Source organism: Marmota marmota, unplaced genomic scaffold, assembly GCF_001458135.2.
Source record: "Marmota marmota marmota unplaced genomic scaffold, marMar, whole genome shotgun sequence".
Lineage (NCBI taxonomy): Eukaryota > Metazoa > Chordata > Mammalia > Rodentia > Sciuridae > Marmota > Marmota marmota.
The window spans coordinates 28,390,698-28,411,864 of NW_026000005.1; the positions used below are offsets into that span (position 1 = coordinate 28,390,698).

The window sequence follows — 21,167 nt, forward strand, 5'->3', positions numbered from 1 at the left end:
CAAAAAAAAAAAAAAAAAGAAAGAAAGAAAAGAAAAAGGCTTTCTTATATATATATATGTTTGGCCTCTATATACATATATATGTATATATATATGTACATATATATGTATATATATATGTACATATATATGTATATATATATGTACATATATATGTATATATATATGTATATATATATACATATACACACACACACACATATGTATAAAATATGATTCTCTTACTATGCATGTGCAGGTGCCATTACAATGATGTATGTGGGGAGAGCATGAAGATGGAGGATATGTTCAGGGAGTTGATGTATTGACAGGAGGAAATTAGCATAAGGCTGTGTGAGAAAATTCTTTTTATAGCATTTTATGCTTACTCTTTAAAACAATCATTTTAGGTTGGCAGAAATTGCACATTCCCTTCTGAAGTTGGCACCCTATGACACCCAGACGATGGAGAGCCGTGGGCTTCGGCGCTACATCATGGAGATGCTACCCATTACCGACTGGACAGCTGAGGCAGTGAGGCCAGCCCTTATCCTCATTCTAAAGAGATTGGATAGAATGTTCAACAAAATTCATAAGATGCCAACTTTGAGGTAAGGGAACTCCACGTCAGCTGTCTATACTATAAACCTCAAAGTTAGAATTTGCATTTTTTTAAGATAGTAGGTCAATCTGGAGTAAAATGAACAACTTGAAAGTGTTCTGTTGGTGTATGTGCCTCACTAATCAGGACTGAGTGCCAAAGTAGAAATATTCTTTTTGAGGAAGTGATATTTTCTTTAGAACATATATGTGTTTATTTTTAAAACTCTACCCATTTCTTAGCTATCATCTTCCTTATCTGATGCACATTAGAAATTCAATTAGTATGCTTCTTCCCTCTTGAAATAAGACAGAGTATGCTTTACAAGTAATAACTAAAAAGAGAAAAAAAATTAATTTGATGTCCAAAGTACTGTATTTAGTGTAGTTAGTTAACATATTTAGGTACCAACTTAGGAAAGTGACAAGTATTGTAATGATCAGCCAAACAGCACCTAAAAAGTTACAGTGTTGATAATAAATACGTGATTTTCACCTAATTCAGTGTAGTTCTACATGAACACCATTACCACTTGGCTTCTGTTAAGTATCCTGAAAAGTATCCAGGGGTACCCTTCCTATTAGTTGGTGCCTCTGTGATATGAAACCAATTTGGCTACTGTAGTCACAGTGCAAAGATAGCTTAATTGATAAATGCTGGTGTTCCCACTAACTTATAAATTTCAAATTTGGGCTGTTGAGAGTTTCTTCTTTCCTTTTAAACTAACCCCAAATTAGTCTACTTCTTGTCTAAGAATTTATAGCACTTTTTAAGTTTGTCAGAACTTATTCCAGGTATTAGCCTGTGACCTTTTATGCTCCCATCAGGAGGCATTGAAGGAAACAACAACAAATTCAATGATTTCATGCTAATAATTGATGGCTTGTTTTTACACTTTTTATACCATGGTGATGAATGTCTAGATTCAATTTCAAGGTAATTTTTTTTTGGTGGCATGGCAATAAATTCCTATTCTTAGAGCACTGCTTCTTTAGTGGTCCCAATGGAGCATCTGTGTCTATTAGCAAACGACTGATAGAAGATTTATAACTATCTTATGAGTGTATATTAAAATATATTTTTTTCTTAAAAATTAGATATCCAAAGATGTTAAATATATCTATAAACTGGCCCATTTGTCACATAGTGACAAATACCATTATAACATCATGTTTCCCAAAAGTAGATATCTGAATTAATACATAGACTTGGCCAAGTTGCAGGCAATTTTCTTGGGAGGCATGATGTATAATGAACTTAGCTTGGGTTTTATTTATTTAGGTGACACAGTTCAACACAAGAAATATTAACTGAACCTGGCCTGTGGGTTACTTGGGCACTCAGCATTAGGGATGTCAATTATCCTTATTTATGACTACATCTTCATTTTGTCTTTGCAAAGATTCCATTTTGGTAGGAAATATAAGCTTAGAAAGTATTTCCAAGAAAATATATGGAAGTAGTGTTGCTATCAGCAAAGCTCAACCTGTTATTTTGAAGTCAAAGTAAAGAATCTATCATTACTGGAACAATTTACAGGCTGGATTGATTTATATTACAGAAAATCCATGGTCATCTAGTTGGTTATGTGTACCACCACTCATACTATTATAGAAAAGAGCCAAAAATATCATTTCTTGGGAGGCCAATAAAAACACTTCTAAAATAGGCTGTTTTCTTCTAGCGTGCTCTTTTTGACAGGAGTTAAGCCATTTAATTCTAGTTAGGAGAAATCCAGTATAAAGACTGATGAGGTTAAGTGTAGTCTGATAAACAGATTTCAGAAATGTTCTGGTGGAAGTGATTAACCCATGTGATGGGTTTCCTAAGTGATAGCCTTAGGACCCTCCTCAAAGCCTATAACAGGGATCTTAAAATGCAATCCATTCATCATCTCTGTTTTTTCTTCAATAGATTTTGTCTCATTAGTCGATGGGGCAGGAGTGCCTCTGCTGCGTTTTCAGTATCTTCTTTCTCTCCCAGTGTGCTCTGTACTTTTGGAACAACATGGGTAAACTTCATCCCGTGTGAAGCACTTTGTCGTCTCAGACACATGTCCTGTATTAGATGGCGTCAGAATCACTGTGTCATTCACTTATTTCAGACTGTCTCCAGAAGGGAGCCATGCCGCTAATGGCTCCTATATTGTATTCCAGGCGACAGGTTGAGTGGGAGCCTGCCAGCAATTTGATTGAAGGGGTTTGTTTGACACTTCAGAGGCAGCCAATCATATCCTTCCTGCCTCACCTTAGGTCACTGATCAATGTCTGTGTCAATCTGGTGAGTAGCCAAGTGGCAATCTTATAAAACTTTGCACAGTTTAACTCTGCTATTGATTTCTCTGAAATGAAGATTTACAGGTCAACCACTTTGTGCCCCACCTACCCATGAAAACTGATGGCTCAGGTGACACTGAAAATAGTGAGGTACATTTCAAGGTAGTGCATGGGAAGATACAGGGGCCCATCACTCTGCAGATGGGATTTTGGCGTGCTGCTTCCCATGCACTACTTTGACAATTCACCTCTTAAAGTTGCGCTGAGAGTTGAGGGCTGCCAGTTGGAGAGTGGGGTGGTGGAGACTGCACAATTTGTTAGAGGTTGAGGTAGTCTGGGGTGGGGACCTTAAAATGCCAAAAGGGCTTTTTTTTAAAAAAAAAAACAACAAAATGACAATATGAGTTGGCCAGTCTAGAATTTATATAAAGAAAAAATATTTTTAATCATTTACGTAATATCTAGAGTCTGGTCCTGACAAGGTTTTGTACAATGTATGGAAATCATGTTAGAGCATTTCATGGAATGGGATCTGCTGCTTAACTAGTTGGGCAATAAATCTGTAGTTGTAATGCCTAGTGCAAATAGAGCTATTGCCATCATCATTGTTGTCAGTATTTGCTCCATCAAAGAATGTTAATTGCACTCCTTTGAATCCACAAGTAAGTGTCCTATCTCCCGATTAGACTAGCTTTTTGGTTCATCTCTCATTATTTACATAGTTAGCTATAAACAACATTCTACAAAACCTTGGCTGAATCCAGCATAATGATTGACTGACTCCAGACATTACATGCCTTCAGAAAAAGGCAATGAGAAAGAAAAGATGGAAAGTAACATGTCCAACCTTCAATTTATTATTATTATTGAATGAGACTCCTTTACTATGGCTGCATGAAATTGCAATGGTCAAGGCTGGTCATGTGCTCTGTTTGTATTTCAGGTGATGGGAGTGGTAGGACCTTCCAGTGTTGCTGATGGATTACCCCTTCTTCATCTCAGCCCTTATCTCTCACCACCTCTGCCCTTCAGCACAGCTGTTGTCCGGCTTGTAGCATTGCAGATACAGGTGTGACTGCTTACCTGTTTGTCACGCTCATTAAGTTGCTGTTTGAGGCACCGGATCATGGTGTTCTCTTTTTCTTTCTGCAAAGGCTGGGCAAAATCTGTGAAACCAAAGTGTGTACGTCTCCAAACTTTGAAAAATTTGGAGCTTCAGCCCTGAGCGTGGCCCTAAGTTGTACTTCTGTAATTCTTCTTGAGATCTCAAAAATAGCAGAGTCATTTAGTCCTGCCACAACTTCAGAAACCACTTTGGACAGCTAAAATGTGTGCAAAATGAAGGCTTTCAGATAATCAGCTCACAATTGTTAATTAAAAAAGGCAGTAGTATTCAAAGTCTGGTTTTAAGGTATTTTCAGAAAGAATTACAATATAAGATTCTTTCAAATTACTAGACTTTGAATATCTTAATTTTCTTTAATGATTGTGGGTTGAATATTGTAGGTGCTTTTTAAAAATTTCCCCCACTTTATTTCTTAAAATTAAAATAATCATTTCCAAAGCAAAAAGTACAGAATCCCAATTCCCCTGCCTAATTCTGTCAATCAACTTTAAATATCAATAAACCAGTGAAAAGCTCTATGATCAATGGAAAGTATGCAAGTTATGTAAATGGATAACTTATTTACCTATTATCTGACCACTAAGCTTGATGGCCGTCATCCAAAGAATGGGTAGATGATAGCACACATATTAAGAGCTGTGGTTACCACGCTAAAGGGAAGCAATGACATCCCTAATGTGATACATTTTAATAACCCATTTCTAAAGATCATTTATTTTTCTCTGTGTTGCTCATTGCTTTCTGGCTCAGAGAAAGCCTTAGGCAGGGGTCAGATGATTTTTAATAATTCTCAAATGGAGCAAGTGGCAAGTTCTCATTTTCTTCCTTTTGTCTCTACAATATTTATTGGTGGAAACATGAAGAAAATTAATGGGGATACAGGGTTATTTCTTTATCTGACCCTAAGTGTCATAACTTTCCATTTAATATTCAAGATGTTGCTGTCTTTTTAGGAATGTAGCAAATGGTACAGTATCAGTTTTGGTTGAATCTGCTGTGCTGCACAGAAGACAATTGAACTCATAGTTTACAGGAGAAGTCAGCAGGGGGTCACCGTCTCCATCATGCTGTGTGAAAACAAACATAATAAATGAGCATGGTGGTCAATTAATCTTTTTTTCTATTATTGCTGCACAGGCACTAAAAGAAGATTTTCCTTTAAGCCATGTGATCTCCCCATTCACCAATCAAGAGCGAAGGGAAGGGATGCTTTTAAATCTACTCATCCCATTTGTGCTCACAGTAGGATCTGGAAGCAAAGGTCTGATTAATTTAACTAAAGGCAATTTATCGGTGTTGTTGTGTTTTCTTATGTATATCAGGCTGTTACTTCTTTTTTCCTTTTCCCATGAAGGCCATCACATGAAGTTGATCTGAAGGGTTTAAATAGGATTACCTTAGAAAATAAGAATTTTTCTTTCTTTTCAGTTTAGCTGCCCTGGAACAAGAGTTTCTCTGCTCTTCTTCTTAGAAGATACGTCCTATTTAAAATCATTTCAGTACAGCAAAAAACCAGGAGTACCTTGTTTCAATTCAGTTATGAAAAATGGTATTAGTTGAAGTAAATTTCAATATGATGAGAATTGACAGGTGAATGGACTTTATAATACTACCACTGGGGTTACAGAAATTCTGCCACTGTATTCGATTTTGATATTTTTTTCATTACTCTTCCTTCTTAGCGGGGGGGGGGGGGTTTCTTTTAGGAAACACTTACCTCAAAAGTAAGGTCAGTTCATTTTGAGTATTTGTGAAAACAAAGAAGGTTGAAATGGAAAGCAGGAGATTTGGCTAAGAACGCAAGCTTTTCTTTGGGTACCAACTACGGAGAATACTCAGGTGCCAGGAACTTGGTGTCCGTCCGTGGGAGAAGCTGTACTTGGCAGGAAATACCCAGTTTCCAGGGTGTTCTAGTTTGGAATTGGAAAAAGAACTGAATTTTTCTATGTCTAATGTGGAAAGTCTACCTTGTGACTGTTTTCCTTTATGCTTGCTTCCTCTCCCAAACTCTGCCCTTCAGATAGCCCATGGCTGGAGCAGCCTGAGGTACAGCTGCTGCTGCAGACGGTGATTAATGTGCTTCTGCCACCCCGGATCATCAGCACTTCTAGGAGCAAAAACTTCATGTTGGAGAGCTCCCCTGCCCACTGCTCCACCCCTGGGGATGCAGGAAAGGATCTGCGCAGGGAAGGGCTGGCTGAGTCCACCAGCCAAGCAGCATACCTGGGTGGGTGCTTTGCCTCCACTCTCTCTCCACCTTGCCTCAAAGTATTTAAAGAAGCCACTTAAACAAGAAACATCCTTGAAAAATCTTGTTTTCTTCAGTAAACATATGTCAAAACAAAGTATTTTCATATCTACAATGCCTAAATTACTTTGTTGTTTTTATAAGCTGTCTGGGGCAGCTGTCCCAGACAGCTTATAAAAAGAAAGGTATCTTCAGGAAAGATTCCTTTTTGTTCATTAAGTACAAGATCTCTTGTGAGATTTGATAGTCGTTATCAGATCTACACAGCCTGGTATAAAAGTACAATTCCTGGGTTGGTCTGTCAGCTATGTGATTGGAGCCCTTGGAATTAGGCAGTCCTTAGCCTGTGCTGTTAGACCTGCTGGACCTTCAGTACTTATGCCCCCTACTAGCAATTTTTTTTTTCCTTTTCAATGTCATCTTTAAATTTCCATTGTGATCTTTACCAGCCCACTTATTCTCTCCCCATAGGCTTCCCAGTTCCCTTCTTGATTCAATTCCAACTTTTCCCTAGACTATCCATGCCTTTAACTTGTTTCTCTTCCATGGAACAATAGAAAATCACTCTTTGGTCCTGAATGACCTCAGGGAAGGGAAAAAAACACTCTTACCATAGGAGTGAGAATAAGAAGCACTGACATAGGAAATCTCAAAAGGAGAAAGTTGAGAAAATCTTGCCTGACATTTTTCAAACACTGATTAAAAATGGGACTTTGGAGTTTGGAGTGTGTGGGATGTTTGATGGCATTAAAAAGGGATGTGATGAAAAAAGAGAAGGGGAAAAAATGCATGTGCACAGGACCTATCCATACAGATGCTCAGTTATCCCAGGCATGAAAACAAGTCAGGTTTAAATAAGGTCCAAACTTTGACATAGAGCCCTAAATGAAGTTAGGGAGCACACAGAGTCTAATGGAGAAATGGCTTACTACGTAAGCCAAGAATATGATAAAAACACTTGATGAGTAAGTATTTTTCAGTCCTCCCCACTTTCTGCCTTTTTAATGAAGGGTTTTGATTTGTTTTTACTTTGTTTATTTGGTCAGACTACTGCATCTCTATTTTAATTTTTTTTTTTTTACTTTATTTTGAAAACTTATTAATCATCAACCAGTGTTTTCGGTGCTTTATAATATTCACAGTGAAATCTCACATGCCTACCACAATTCTAAGAAGTTAATGTTATTCTTATTTTAGGAGTGAAGAAACTGAGACCCAGAAAGGTTAAGTAACTTGCCTAAAGACACAAAGTCAAGCTAGATTTCAAATCAAGTCATCTAGCATCTGTGTTCTTGAGCCCCTTTTATACAACTTGTGTATTGTGTTATTCTGATGAAGGTGGAAAGCAGAAAGGCAGAAAATCAACATTGGCCAGCACAAAATGGAATAGAAATGTCATTAGAACCAGGGATTCACGGGTGTGGACTACTTTGTATTTTCCAAAATAGGAGTTCAATGCATTTAACAAAGATATTTGTATTCTAATTAGCATCAAAACATTTGTTTTATACAATTTTTCACCTTGATGTCAGGAACACTCACTCAGGAATGCATGTTGAGTCTTTGGAAATAACTGAATTTTAGAAATTCAGAAAAATTCCTGATGCATCCAGGGTAGAGGCTCAGGGTAGGGTTCCTTCAAGCAGCAGCCCTCAGTCTCACTTTTCTCTTTTCCTGGTGTAAAGCTCTGAAGGTGATTCTCGTCTGCTTTGAGAGGCAGCTGGGAAGCCAGTGGTACTGGTTGAGCCTGCAGGTGAAGGAGATGGCTCTGCGGAAGGTGGGCGGCCTGGCCCTGTGGGACTTCCTCGACTTCATTGTGCGGACCCGGATACCCATTTTCGTGCTCTTGCGCCCTTTCATCCAGTGCAAGGTGTGGTGTGTGCTTCTCCTGGAGTGAAAGCTCTGTGAATGTGCTGCTCTTCAGGAAGTCAGGATTGTGGCAGGAGTGTGGCATGTGGGATGTACTGTAGCCAGCTAGCAGGGCTCGTTGATACCATGCTTGATGAGGAAACAGCCCCCAAATGTGTCCAGATGGTAAAATCTCACTTCACAAGTACCTTCACAATTATCAGAAACTAGAAAACTTAACCTTTTCCCCATTTATTAGCCCCCTCCCCTTAAAAAAAAACAACAAAAAAAAAGAATGGGTCTAATGGAATCCTCTGGAGAATGTTGTTCTATAGTCTGTGGCATGACTGAGATAATTATTTTAAACATATGAAAAAAGATGGGATATTTAAGGCATGCTTTTCCTCCAAGGTATTTAGTACACATCTACGCATCTACTCTTGTCCTTTTCCTGTTTCTGTTTCTTGAAGGCAGAGAATCAAAGCAATGTAGGCACTTCCTGTATAGAGTAAGCACTTCCTGTGTAGAGAAAGTACTTCCTGCATAGAGAAAGCACTTCCTCTGTGAAGTACTATTCTAAGGACTTCACATGCGCTATCTTATTTATTCCTCTCAACTAAACTTTGTAGTAGGTATAGTAATTAGCTTAATTTTCAGATGGGGAAATTAATGCCCTGAGAACTCAATGCCTTCCTTTTAGCTTCTGGCCCAACCAGCAGAGAATCATGAAGAACTTTCTGCTCGGCAACACATTGCTGACCAGCTGGAGCGGCGCTTCATACCACGCCCTTTGTGCAAGAGTTCACTCATTGCTGAGTTCAATAGTGAACTAAAAATTCTAAAAGAAGCGGTTCACAGTGGTTCAGGTAAGTATGCATGGAGATAATTTGAATTTTTTGTAAAAATACGACCTACAAATAGTCCCTATGCCCTGGATACTCCTCTTTTTGGGAACCATGTCTAAGCCACCTGTCATGATGTAACAGTAGATTTGACCAGGTGATCATCATGAACAGGAAAACAGAAATCAAAGGGGTACCAAAGGAGTAGTATTATTCTTTTCTAAATATTTTTTAAATCTTCATTTTGGTAGTTTAGCTCTTTCTTGAATATTTAATTAGTGGGAACCCTGTTTGAATTCTTTTGTTTCCTTTTTGAAAGGGGGAACTTAAATTTATTGAGCATCTTAGATTGTTTCACAGATATTATTTCCTTTAATTCACACAAATACATGCAAGGTGCCTTATTGAAAGTGCATTTGAATAAGGAGAATTTGAGATTCAATAGAGATTAAACGACTTATATGCAGAGAAAGTGGTAATTTGGAGGGGATTTATTTTAAATCAGAAAAGCCTTTAACTTTTCCAAATGAAATTGGGGAGAGGTAAATTAGAGTTGGTAGGCTAAGAGGCATTTATACTGTTCAAAAGATTTTCTTTGACTTTGCTTTCTTTACTTTTTACTATTATATAAATAGCAGATTAATATGGAAGGAAAAAAACCTCTGCCAATCATTAGAGGGCAATCATTATCCATAAGTAAAATATTATGTGTTAGGCTTGGGTTTTTTGTTTCTTTCTAAAGCTTTTGTTGTTTGCAGATAATATGTTAAAGACAAAAATTTTGAGAAGCAAACTCATTGAAACTTTCACATTGCCATTCAAATATTCTGCTTAAACTGATAAAGAATCTGATCTAAATCTGATAGAACTGAGAGATACTTTATGTATAATAATTTCCAGGAAAGGAGAATGAGATTGAAGTTTTGATACGTATTCTGATTTTTGTTTGTGTGTGTGTGTGTTTGTGGAATATGTGGTACTAGGGCTTAAACCCAGGAGTATTCTACCTATGAGCTACATCTGTAGCTCTTTTTATTTTATTTTTGAAACTGAATCTCACTGAGATGCCCGGTGGGGGGGGGGTGGCTCAAGCTTGCAGTCAATCTGCCTTGGCCTCCTGAGTAGCTGGAACTATAGGCATATGCCACTGCACCCAGTTATGTGTACTGATTTTGATTATGGGGTTCATATCATTTATTTATGATTTATTTTTATTTCCATATGCTGTGTCAGAGAAGGTATATATGTATATGTCTCAGTAAAAATTGGCAAGTTGGAGGTAGCAATTCAGGTCAAAATTAATTTGTGTCCTACCAGCCTTGGAAAATAAAACAGAAAAGCAACAAAAGGGGAACGATGTCAATAAACACTTTACATTGTTAGGGATGTACATGTTCTCACCAACAAACTATTAGATTGTAAGTGCATCAGTGGCCAATATTGATTTTTCTGTGTTTTTTGTTTTGCTTTTGTTAACATTCCCAATTCCATTTGCTACTTTGTCCTAAGGATTGTTTGAGACATACTGTTTAACTAAAAAGATACTGTTGGTCAGGGAGAACTTTGAAGCAAACATTTCCTTTCTTTCCAGAGCCTCACATGAATTTCCCTTGGTCTTTCTATTCTCCAGCCTACCAAGGGAAGACATCCATCAGTACTGTGGGCACCTCCACCTCTGCTTACCGCCTGAGCCTGGCCACCATGTCCCGCTCTAACACGGGCACGGGCACTGTCTGGGAGCAGGACAGCGAGCCATCCCAGCAGGCTTCCCAGGATACCCTGAGTCGGACTGACGAGGAGGATGAAGAAAGTAGGTCACTCCAAAGAATCTGGGCAGGAGATAGCTTGGTCATGTCAGTGAGGGCTTGGAAAGAAGTTCTACCTTTCACCATCTCAAGTTCTGATCCCATCAGTCATGCTCACAAGAAAAAAGATTCAAAATGGAATTGTGACGGATTCTGTGACTCCTGCTCTTCTATAAATTCCTTGATAGCCTCTGTCATTTGGAAAGAATTCAGGCAAAAAGTAAATCTTTAGAAGACCCCTTAATTTTTTTTTCAGATTACATATTTCAGCCTTTTCTACTAACTCATTTAAATTGTGGATATGTGACATTTATTTTTCTCCTGGACATTTTGCTTAGAGGGCTAACCAGCAGTTTCATGACCCCACTGGGCAAGGAAAGTGGGCAGAGTGTATATTTAGAATTCAGAAGAAACTAACTGGCTATGCCAGTCAAAATAAAACTGGCGGCTGTCTTTAGGGAGGATTACCCAAATTTGAGTTCAGAGAATAACCAGTCCAGTGATGAGGTCAGTCCAGGAGCTTCTAATGGTATGCTGAAGATGCAGTGTTATGAAATGAGAGGAATCTGCTCAAGAAATACTTCATATATATCCTGAAGAGGAATAGGTTTAAGAAGTAAAAGTAAGATTTAGAGGTTCCATTATAAGCCACTGTCATTTAAATGGCCTTGGTTATTTTCCACTTGTGTTTTGAGACACCTTGATATAATACTTAAAGCACAATTGTACTTTCAGTGCCTTAAGATTGAGAATAAAATCTAGATCCTCACTCCTAGGCTCTTCATACCAAACAACAAAAATCCCATCTCTGAACTAAATAAATAGAGGAATTGGGAGTTGAGGCTAGAATTTTAATTAACTAAGATGAATGAGTGTTTCAGTGTCTCACTATAGTTGGGTACGTAGAACAGGAAAAAAAAGAAATGCCTCATCAAAACACTTATCAGTAATATTTCTGGATTAGTCAGATAAAATATTAGTCGGAAAAAGAGATGATCATATTGTCTGCATCCAACCTGTACAGTTAATGTGTCTAACTTACCCTGGTGACTGCTCATGGAAATTCACCTCAAATTCTGCTTAAAGAAAATTGAAAATTATTGACCAATAAACAAAATGAGTGCCGGGTACATTGGTACATGCCTGTAATCCTAGTGACTGTGGAGGCCAAGGCAGGAGGATCGCAAGTTCAAGGACAGTCTCAGAAACTTAGTGAAACCATGTCTCAAAATAAAAAATACAAAGGGATGTGGATGCAGCTCAATGGCAAAGTGCCTCTGTATCCAATCCCAATACGAGAGAGAGAGAGAGAGAGAGAGAGAGAGAGAGAGAGAGAGAGAAGAGGGAGAAAGAGAAACGAGAAGAAAGACAAGGATCAGCAGTTCAAAATAAACATTAAGTCTTGGTAATAGTTCAGAACTTAAAGTAAAATCCATTTTGTCTTTAATGTTTGAATTAGTCATGTTTTTTTTTTTTCATGATGGGAAATGATACTACCTTTATTTTTTAGAATTAAATCTACTTTGCAGGCAACCTTGTGAATAAGCAGATGACTAGCCAGTGGGAAGGAGCCACAGATAAAAAGTAGAGAAGATGCCATACTCATAGGTGGCTAAGATCTTAGGAATATCATTGGTTGAGAGCTTGCAGTTTTTTGCTAATATCTCTGTTCTCAGACATCACAGTCATCCTGATGAAAGCAGGTTACTAACAAATGGTGAAGTGTGGTTGTGATGTGGGTATATGTTAATTAATATGGTAGAGGGGTATGAGAGCCAGATATTTACCTGTTAAAAATTAAACTATTTTTTCCAATCATTGAACCTGTACTTAACACTTATCAGACATAAGACAAGGAAGAATGAGAAAGACATGTTCTCTGCTCTCTAAGATGTCAGATGTAGTCCTACAGAGGAAATGATAGGCATTCACAACATAGAACAGTTAACAAAAGGCTTAGTGGAAGACCAAATGTGATTAATCACCAAACAAATATGGGGAAGTAAGTGTTCAGTGATATGAGTTCAAATAAGGGGTAGACAGTGGAATCTAGAAACAGCCTTTGTAGAAATAGCTCAAGGTATTCTATCATGTTTTGTATAGCTTTGTCTATGAACACATCTAAAAAGGAAATGCCATTCTATAATAATCAATTTCAAGTCAGTCATTATACAACAAATTAAAACTTCTAGCACTTTTCATATTCAATTTTTTTTCAAAATAAGTTCAATTAGAAATATTATCATTTGGGGCTGGGATTGTGGCTCAGTGGTAGAGCTCTTGCTTAGCATGTATGAGGCACTGGGTTCCATCCTCAGCACCACATAAAATAAATAAATAAATATGATGAAGGTATTGTGTCCATCTACAACTAAAAAATACATTTTAAAAAATAAATATTACCATGGATTATTTTAAATAGATGGTATTGAATAATTTTATATAGTAGATATATTCACCAAAACATGATATGCTTATTGAAGAATATTTAGTGTTCAGCAATAAACATTAACTCACTTAGAAAAGTCAGCTTGTCACAAATACTGTGCTAAAGTTAATTTGGATTTGAATATATTAGTTTCTGCTTTTATAGAGAAAACAAGATTATATATGTAAATTTAAAAATTTTGGTTAAAATAAGAACTTATTTCTGAACTTTAAAGTTTCTCAAATATTTTTCCCCCAAATATCTGAAATAGTCTTTCTCAAAACAAGAGAGAAATCATATAATGTACTGAAAGTAGTTTTTAAAAGTCAAAGAAATATACTTACTCATTCAATAACAAACTCCCTATTAAACTATTCCTGGAATGTCTTAAAAATTTATATAGTTCTAGCTTTCAGATCTTTAATTTGCAAGTGCCTGTTAACTTTTCAGAAATAATATACTTGTAAAACAGACAAGAAGTTTACATTTATTTTATGAAAACTGTTCTAGTTGGGAGGGAGGGAGATATGTGGACCTGAAGAGCTGTCATAGGTCCCTGGGGTCTTAGTTTTTCATCCTTATAAAGAAATCAATGATAATTTAGTTTTAGTGACAGCCCTAGGATTATGCTCAAGCCACAGATGGAATCTAAGTAGAACTGTGGTTGGTGTTTTTTGATTAGTATCACTGTTTTTATAACACTCTGTCCCTCTGCCCTTTCAGATGACTCTGTAAGCATGCCCAGTGTGGTAAGTGAACAGGAAGCTTACCTCCTGAGTGCCACTGGAAGACGTCGATTCTCTAGCCATGTCTCCAGCATGTCTGCACCTCAGGCCGAGGTGGGCATGTTACCCAGCCAGAGGTAAAGAGCTATGCTATCTTATACTTGGCACTTGGGGACAAAGGTAGAAATTCTGAAAATATACTCATGTTATTCTACAAAGACTGAAGGAGAAGCAAGAGACAGTTATGTTTTCAGACAGACCATTCAACAAAGGATTTTTCAACTACAAACCTGCAAGCAATAATTTGCAGTTTTCTAGGCCAGGCTACTAGAAGGACCCCAATTTCTAACCAAAGCATTGTCTCTCCTTTATATTTTTCCATAAATAGATATACTGTCTTCTTTCTGATGGTCTAATGGCATTCTTACATTTCAGATTCATGATTAACTAAGCTAATAATGAGAATTTGACAAGAGCTTAGGACCAGGTTGGTATATTTGGTAAAGTTTAAGCTTCTGGTATGTCATCAGGGTTCAGCTGGAGGTAGGGATGTTTAACCAAGCAGAAAGGGACCTATGCCACTGTGTGTGACCTTGCACAGGTCATTTAACAATTTTTCCCTCTGTGAAATGAGGAGGTTGGCCAAAATGATCTTTAAAGCAATTTCTCTATATATAGCTCTATGATTCCATGACTAAACCCTTTTAACATTTCCTTTTTGTGTTATCTGCCATCTAAGAACATAAGTTTTAAAACTTCTAAGATATAATAAAAGTATAATATAGAAAATGATTTGACATAAGAGTCAAACATTATCTATTTTAAAAACAATGATATTTTCATGTCAGTAATTGAATTCTTTCAAAGAATTGGCTTTCTGGGATTTTTGTTAGTTTGTTGTTTATTTTTAATACCCACCATATTTTTCATGCCCATTCACACACTGAAAATAATAAGTCAGGCTCATGGTAATGATCAGATTAAAAAATATATATGTAGGAATAATTATCCTGTACTCAAATCCTTTAACAAATGGTTCATGAAAACTGCACTGATGAAATAAAGTTTGTGAAATAAAGCTAACCTTTGAAGAATATCGAAGAATAGGGTGAAATGATAAAGGTGACTAACAAGTAAATTGTATATTTTTAAGAAAATAATATTGTATATGTATTTTAACTATTATAAATATCAACATATAAAGGTTCCTATCATTGTATATTTGTTAGCCTAATATTTTTTGTTTTCTTTTGGAAAAAAAACTTTATAAATAAAATTTGTAATCAAAAAAATTAAAAAGCCCAACAGTGTATCCAAAAAAAGATGTGAAGTCACATAAGCACTTAATATTAGTAGATATTAGTTTATTTTTAATTTGTAGCAATGTACAAGGTTATAGCAAGAATAAAGCTAGCAATTTATTTGTTTTATTTAAACCATAGAATAAAAGGAATTTTAAATAGAAGGTTTTTATGTTGTTTACCTAAAATAATCCAGATTATCAATTCCCTTTCTACATAGTTATTAATGGCTTAAATTGTTTCCAGGGCTGGACACAGTGGCGCATGCCTGTAATCCCAGCAGCTCAGGAGGTTGAAGCAGGAGGATCTCAAGTTCAAAGCCAGTGAGGCCCTGTCTCTAAATAAAATACAAAATAGGGCTGGGGATGTTGTTCAGTGGTCAAGTGCCCCTAAACTCAATCCCTGGTACACCTCTCCAAAAAACATTGTTTTCAGGGAGAAAATCTCTTTAGTATATAAATATACTAGAACTTCAGAAAAGATAAAATAGTTAATCCATTTGGACTTGAATCATATTTCAGAAGACTAGTGAAGGTAATACTTTCTCTGCACATTAGAGAAAATTAGCCTCTTCCTGGGGACAGAGACTATTTTAACAATCAAGTAAACCTCAATTCTTTGGGGCTACTTCAGTTTCCTAAATGGTTTAATTCCACCCAATTCCATAAGTATGTTTTGAGTGCCTCATGGCTCAATGTGATGCACAAAGGAAAACCAAAGTATTACACATTTTCTTTTCACAAATCTCAGTCTATCTACATCCAAATAAATCAATAAAATAATTTTTTTTCCACCAACCTGACAGGTTTCTTCTTTTAGCATTTACAATTCAGTCATTAGAGGATGGAGAGTAAGGAGGTAAATGTGAATTTTCCAAAATATCGTCCTTCCATTCATTTACTTATATTTTTAATGCAAAACTAAGCAGGGAAAATTGATATCATTCTTTGCTTTTCTTAATGGCATTGGTTCCAAGAGTTTGGTTGTGGCAAGTTATGGTAAGTGGTTTCGTCATAGATTGCACAAGAAGCAGGGTCCCGGTCAATAAAGAACTAAGTACTTGAGATAGGTTAAAAATAATAACCACCTAACCAAATGGTTATCAAAGAAATAATAGTATCATCTTCTACAGATTCATTCTCTAATGCGTTTCAGAGCTCATTTGTCCATTTGGAGCTCATTTTAACTCTTGACCAATAAACAGACCACTCCTCTGAGAGTCCTATCCATCCAAAGTCCTTCCTTCCCCATTGCCTTGAGTCCTATGTCTTGACAAACCCAGCACAAGGTGAAATGGTTGACTGTCTCCTTTTCCTTCCTTGTTCTGTTAAATTTATTTTTGGTTCCTGGAAACAGAAAATCGCATGCCTTTTTCTCTTTCTTTTTTCTTTTTGTTTTCTTTTTTCTTCTTTTTGCACTTTCTTTCCCTAAATGCTTCATCTCCCTACCCCTCCTGCAGTGAACCTAATGTCCTCGATGACTCCCAGGGCCTGGCCGCTGAGGGCAGCCTCTCTAGGTACAGTGTCAACGCCTACCTGTCTATTGGTGTCTGTGCTGGGAAACTAGCTGTTCCCTGTCAACTCTGTCTCTCTGTCTCCTCTCTCCCAGTCTTGATACCTATTTCCATTCCTTGCCCTTTGTTGTTCATGAACACTCAAGCCTGGAAGTCAAAGGTGTAGCAAACCCTCCATCATTTTCAGCTTCAGAGTTGAATCATGAATGGCCTAAAAAATCTTACCAAAAAAAAAAAAAAAAAAAATCAAATCTACAGAATTCTCTATGGGGCTTCTCCCCTTGATGTCTAAAAAGTTTGATATGTCAGGGGATAGAGGTGTAGCTCAGTGGTACAGTGGTAGAGTATGTGCTTAGCACATGTGAGGCCCTGGGTTCAATCCCCAGCACCACCACCCCATAAACAGAAAGTTTGATAATGCCAAATGTTAAATTTGTCCCATCTAATCATTCCTTTTTACACTGAGATTAATTAACAATTGCTTTTCAGAGGCCTTTTAATACAACTTCCCATCATCTAGAAGTACTTGTATTAAATTGAGCCAGGTCTTTTAGCTGATACCATGGATGGTAAGAAAACAACCATGCTATCAGAAGAATAATCATGTTACTACAATTTATATAATTCCTTCTCTTTGATGTATGCTATTTGGCAAGCTATTTAAAATAGTAGCTTCTTCAAACTACACATAAGAAAAAAAATGTCTGTTCTAGCACAAAGATTACTTTAAACTTGCCATTAAATATCAGACACAAAACATTTTCTGGTAAGAGAAGTCTCATGCAAATGATATGTCTTGACTATTCATTTAAAGCTCAGAGAAGGGGACTGCACCTTTAACACTCAGATAAACCACGTCAAACATTCCTAATCTTGTGCTGTTAATTTACACCTCTCAACTAATCCTCATTAGGGGTAATGCTTCTTGTTCATCCTTAGAGTGTCTTTGTTCCATCTCGAGGTAAAACATTATGTAGTGAGTACAATATATCCGTGTTTATTGCTTTATCACAAAGATGAGGAAATGTTGAGAGGCCGTTCCTGTGAAAGGTTGTCTTTTGTTTTCCTTGCACCTTGTTTGGATTTCACATTTTCTTTTGCAATTGAAAATGGGAAATTTAGTCCATCATTGGGTCTTTTTTTAATTATTATTATTAACTGGATCCATGATTCATGACATTCATTTGTGTTTGCGAGCCCCTGCCTTGATAGATCAGTCTCTTATTGGTGGTAAATGTGGAAGTGCTGAAGATGCAAACTTAATTCCATTAGCAAGAGCTGTAGGGACAAAGAAGAAGTTGAGAAACAAAACAATCCTTAAGAGGGTTTTCCTTAATTGTTTACAGTGTCTGAAGCATCTGAACCAAGTCTAGCAGTGTAACCATTGCTTTCAAAGAATGCTTTTGCTTAATGCTTAAAATTGCATGTTGGACAAAAGAAACTTGATTAGAAGATAATTTCAGTGGCCTACTGAGAGTAGAAAGTATTAAATTGGGCTTCCATTTGGGTAGACTTTTCTAATTAGGCCAAATTCTCCTTTTGCTGAGTATAAGTACCAGTCTAGAGTTAATGAGAGGAGGCAGGGGACTGAGTTTATTTTTATGAATTGTCCAAATGATTTGGCCTTCTCTGGATGACTCAGGGTTCAAATGACTGAAGTTATCTAAACCAATTCAGGCTGCCCTGGGTCCAGTGTTAATGGGAATTAACTCAAAGTTTGTGCTAGGTGAAACTGGTTTGGAGCTAAAGCTATAAATTTTATCTATAGCTGAATTAGTCAAGGTGGTCAGGATTTTGATGGCTGTCTTACATCAGCTGTTGTTGATCTGTTGCTCGGTTGTATTGTAGTTCTGGGTGTCAGTCACCTAGACCCAGCTGTCGTCATTAAGAGATGGGAAGATGAGGCATTCACTTTGGATTCTGAAATAATACTATTAACACAGAGGCATTCCACCATCAGTTAGCACATCCACCTTTGCCATATACTGCAATGTATCTCTTGAACTCCATCATGTCACCAAGTTCTCTTTGGAGGAGAGGAACTTTTTGGTATTTACTAAGAGGTGGGTTTATAAAATAGTATACTTTTTATATTTGGTTTCCAGACTTTCTTATTTTTTGGCATGAGACTGCTTTATTACTCCATAGTTTTAAAATCCTCAAGTAAGGCACTAACCATGTAAATTACAGTTAGCACATACTCTGGTACTCAGGACCTAAAATACACTCAAAGTACTCCTAAGGAAAATCTGGCCCAAGGAAACATCAGGAATCATGCCTAAGGAAAAATAATAAATCCTGTTCTTCCCACCTCACCCCCAATAACATTTTGATTAAACTTTCATGAGAATTGGCCTGTGAAAGAGCACTTGTTTTAGGCAAATGGGCAAGTTGAACTGAGTGGGCTAAATGAGGAAGAGACCAAGAAAACTGGATGAATAGGAGGAAATTAATAAGCAATTTTGCACACCTATAGAAGATTTAAGATTTTTTAAAAATTATGTTAACATGTTTATCTTTAAAACTTCACCCCAAGAAATACCCTGTTAGGAACACTGTGCTTTGAATAAAAAATTATTTCTTTGGAAATTCATAAACTGAAGCAATCAATATTCCATGGAAAAATATTCTTCTCTGGAGGGTGAAGAGGTGTAGAAACTCAGTATAGATGTTCTCTCCCTCCCCCACCCCAAACACACACACACACACACACACACACGCACACACCATGGTCATATTTTATTTTTAGGATAAGAGATATATAGAAAGGCAAAAATCTAATTTTAAAGAGAAATTTTTAGGTTATTTGATTTTGTCAGGATAATTTTAATCACAGTGAAAAATAAGCATGTGGCTTCAATTTGAACAAGACTATAGTGTAAGTGAAATAAAGATAACCTATTTAGTAGAATCCATCTCATGGTCATCTACATTTTCACAGCATAAAACCTTGGCAAGTCCTCTTAAAGTACAATAAATATTTCAACTTTTTATGTAGCTGAGAATTAATGGCTAAGAAAATGTGTGTTGTAACACTCAGATGTGTTCTTTGCCATTGCTGAATTGGTTCTTATTATAAGATATTTAAAATCCAGATTTTCCCCCCTTTCTATTCCAGCCTCTAATTTCTAAAATCTGTGGCACTTAAAATATATTTTCCTGGATGTTGTGGAGGCTAAGAAAATTTTAAACAATAATTTTTATTGGGAAGGGGGAAGTAGGATTTGGTCTACTGTTTCTTTCCCTGTTTTCTAAAAATGCCTTATGGCTCCTTCAGTGCTGGATTTATGAATTTCCATCACAAGGCAATCACCCAGGGTAAATGGCTATGCTGTGTGTCTCATGTTCAACCTCCAGACATCTATAACCTTATTAAAACTAAAGACAAAGGCACAGATAGAAGCAATAAAAATACTCATTCATTTTTTCATGTTTTGTTCTCATTCAGTGCTTCTACTTAAGTTTTTTTTCTAATGAAATATACTTCCATCTTTTATAATTTTTTTTGTAATTTGAGTCAAGTGAGATGAATTTTTATTGCCTTACTGAATGGCCCCTTGTTTGCCTATTCCTTATTTTAAGAAACCAAGTTATGTATACATATAAGTTTACATACTACAACCCAGGCCATCATGCTTAAATGGGGGAAAAGAAGTTATTTGTGTTAGAATTGTTTTCCTAATAGTATATAAATTTTCTTTATTTGTAAATTACTTCCTTGTATTTTGAATGAGAAGTTTTGTTTTTTACAGACAATTTGAACCACCTAGTTCTGCTGAGTCCCAATTGCATTTACTTCTTTAAAATCTACACCATTATATGATTTGCTGAGGTGATACTTTTTAGCTAATCAAAAATAACAAGGGATGATCTACTTTGAAACATATTGTAAGATGTTAACTTCAGTTTAGAAAGTTTTCTTCTGCTTTTTGTTTCACCATATTTGGCCAAGACAAATGGAAATCATCCATTTCTCATTCTCAAGATTAAAAATGTCAAGAAATCAGTTTTCTGTATGAGATAAGAATTTTTAGTACTTCTCCCACTACTTTGACAAATCTTGGTGTAATCTCAACTTTTCATGACTATGATACATGAAATAGATACTGTAGTTATTCATAAGGACCCAATGGCCTATTAGAGTATAATATTTAAAACGTTGAGACCGTCCAATAAAATATAGTACTTCCTTGAAGAGAAAAATAAATTTTATTATTACAGTTGTAGTATGTGAGGACTATGATGGAACTGCTTGAAAAAACTGAAAAGAAAATGGGGTATAATATAGAGAGGTTCTTAATGCAAACACCTTGGTCTTTTGTTGGTTCGATTTAGTATTACACATCTTATAGTCATACATAACAAATCCTACAGGTAACTGAAATATTACATAATACAGAGAGCAACTAATTTTTATATGTGACTCCAGTTTGATATAGACTACAAAAAAGTAATGTGTTTTGCATAAACTACAT

General features: G+C 36.4%; 1 protein-coding gene across 1 annotated transcript in view; it reads left to right on the forward strand.

The window, feature by feature from the left end:
* Unc80 (unc-80 homolog, NALCN channel complex subunit) overlaps window positions 1–21,167 on the forward strand; it is a 188,038-nt gene that overhangs the window by 157,457 nt on the left and 9,414 nt on the right. The window contains exons 53-62 of the mRNA XM_048808985.1: window positions 390–590; window positions 2,737–2,860; window positions 3,800–3,925; window positions 5,120–5,243; window positions 6,003–6,209; window positions 7,916–8,100; window positions 8,779–8,944; window positions 10,551–10,730; window positions 13,877–14,015; window positions 16,639–16,695. Of these exons, the coding sequence (XP_048664942.1) occupies window positions 390–590; window positions 2,737–2,860; window positions 3,800–3,925; window positions 5,120–5,243; window positions 6,003–6,209; window positions 7,916–8,100; window positions 8,779–8,944; window positions 10,551–10,730; window positions 13,877–14,015; window positions 16,639–16,695 (1,509 nt within the window). The remainder of the gene's footprint in view (window positions 1–389; window positions 591–2,736; window positions 2,861–3,799; window positions 3,926–5,119; window positions 5,244–6,002; window positions 6,210–7,915; window positions 8,101–8,778; window positions 8,945–10,550; window positions 10,731–13,876; window positions 14,016–16,638; window positions 16,696–21,167) is intronic.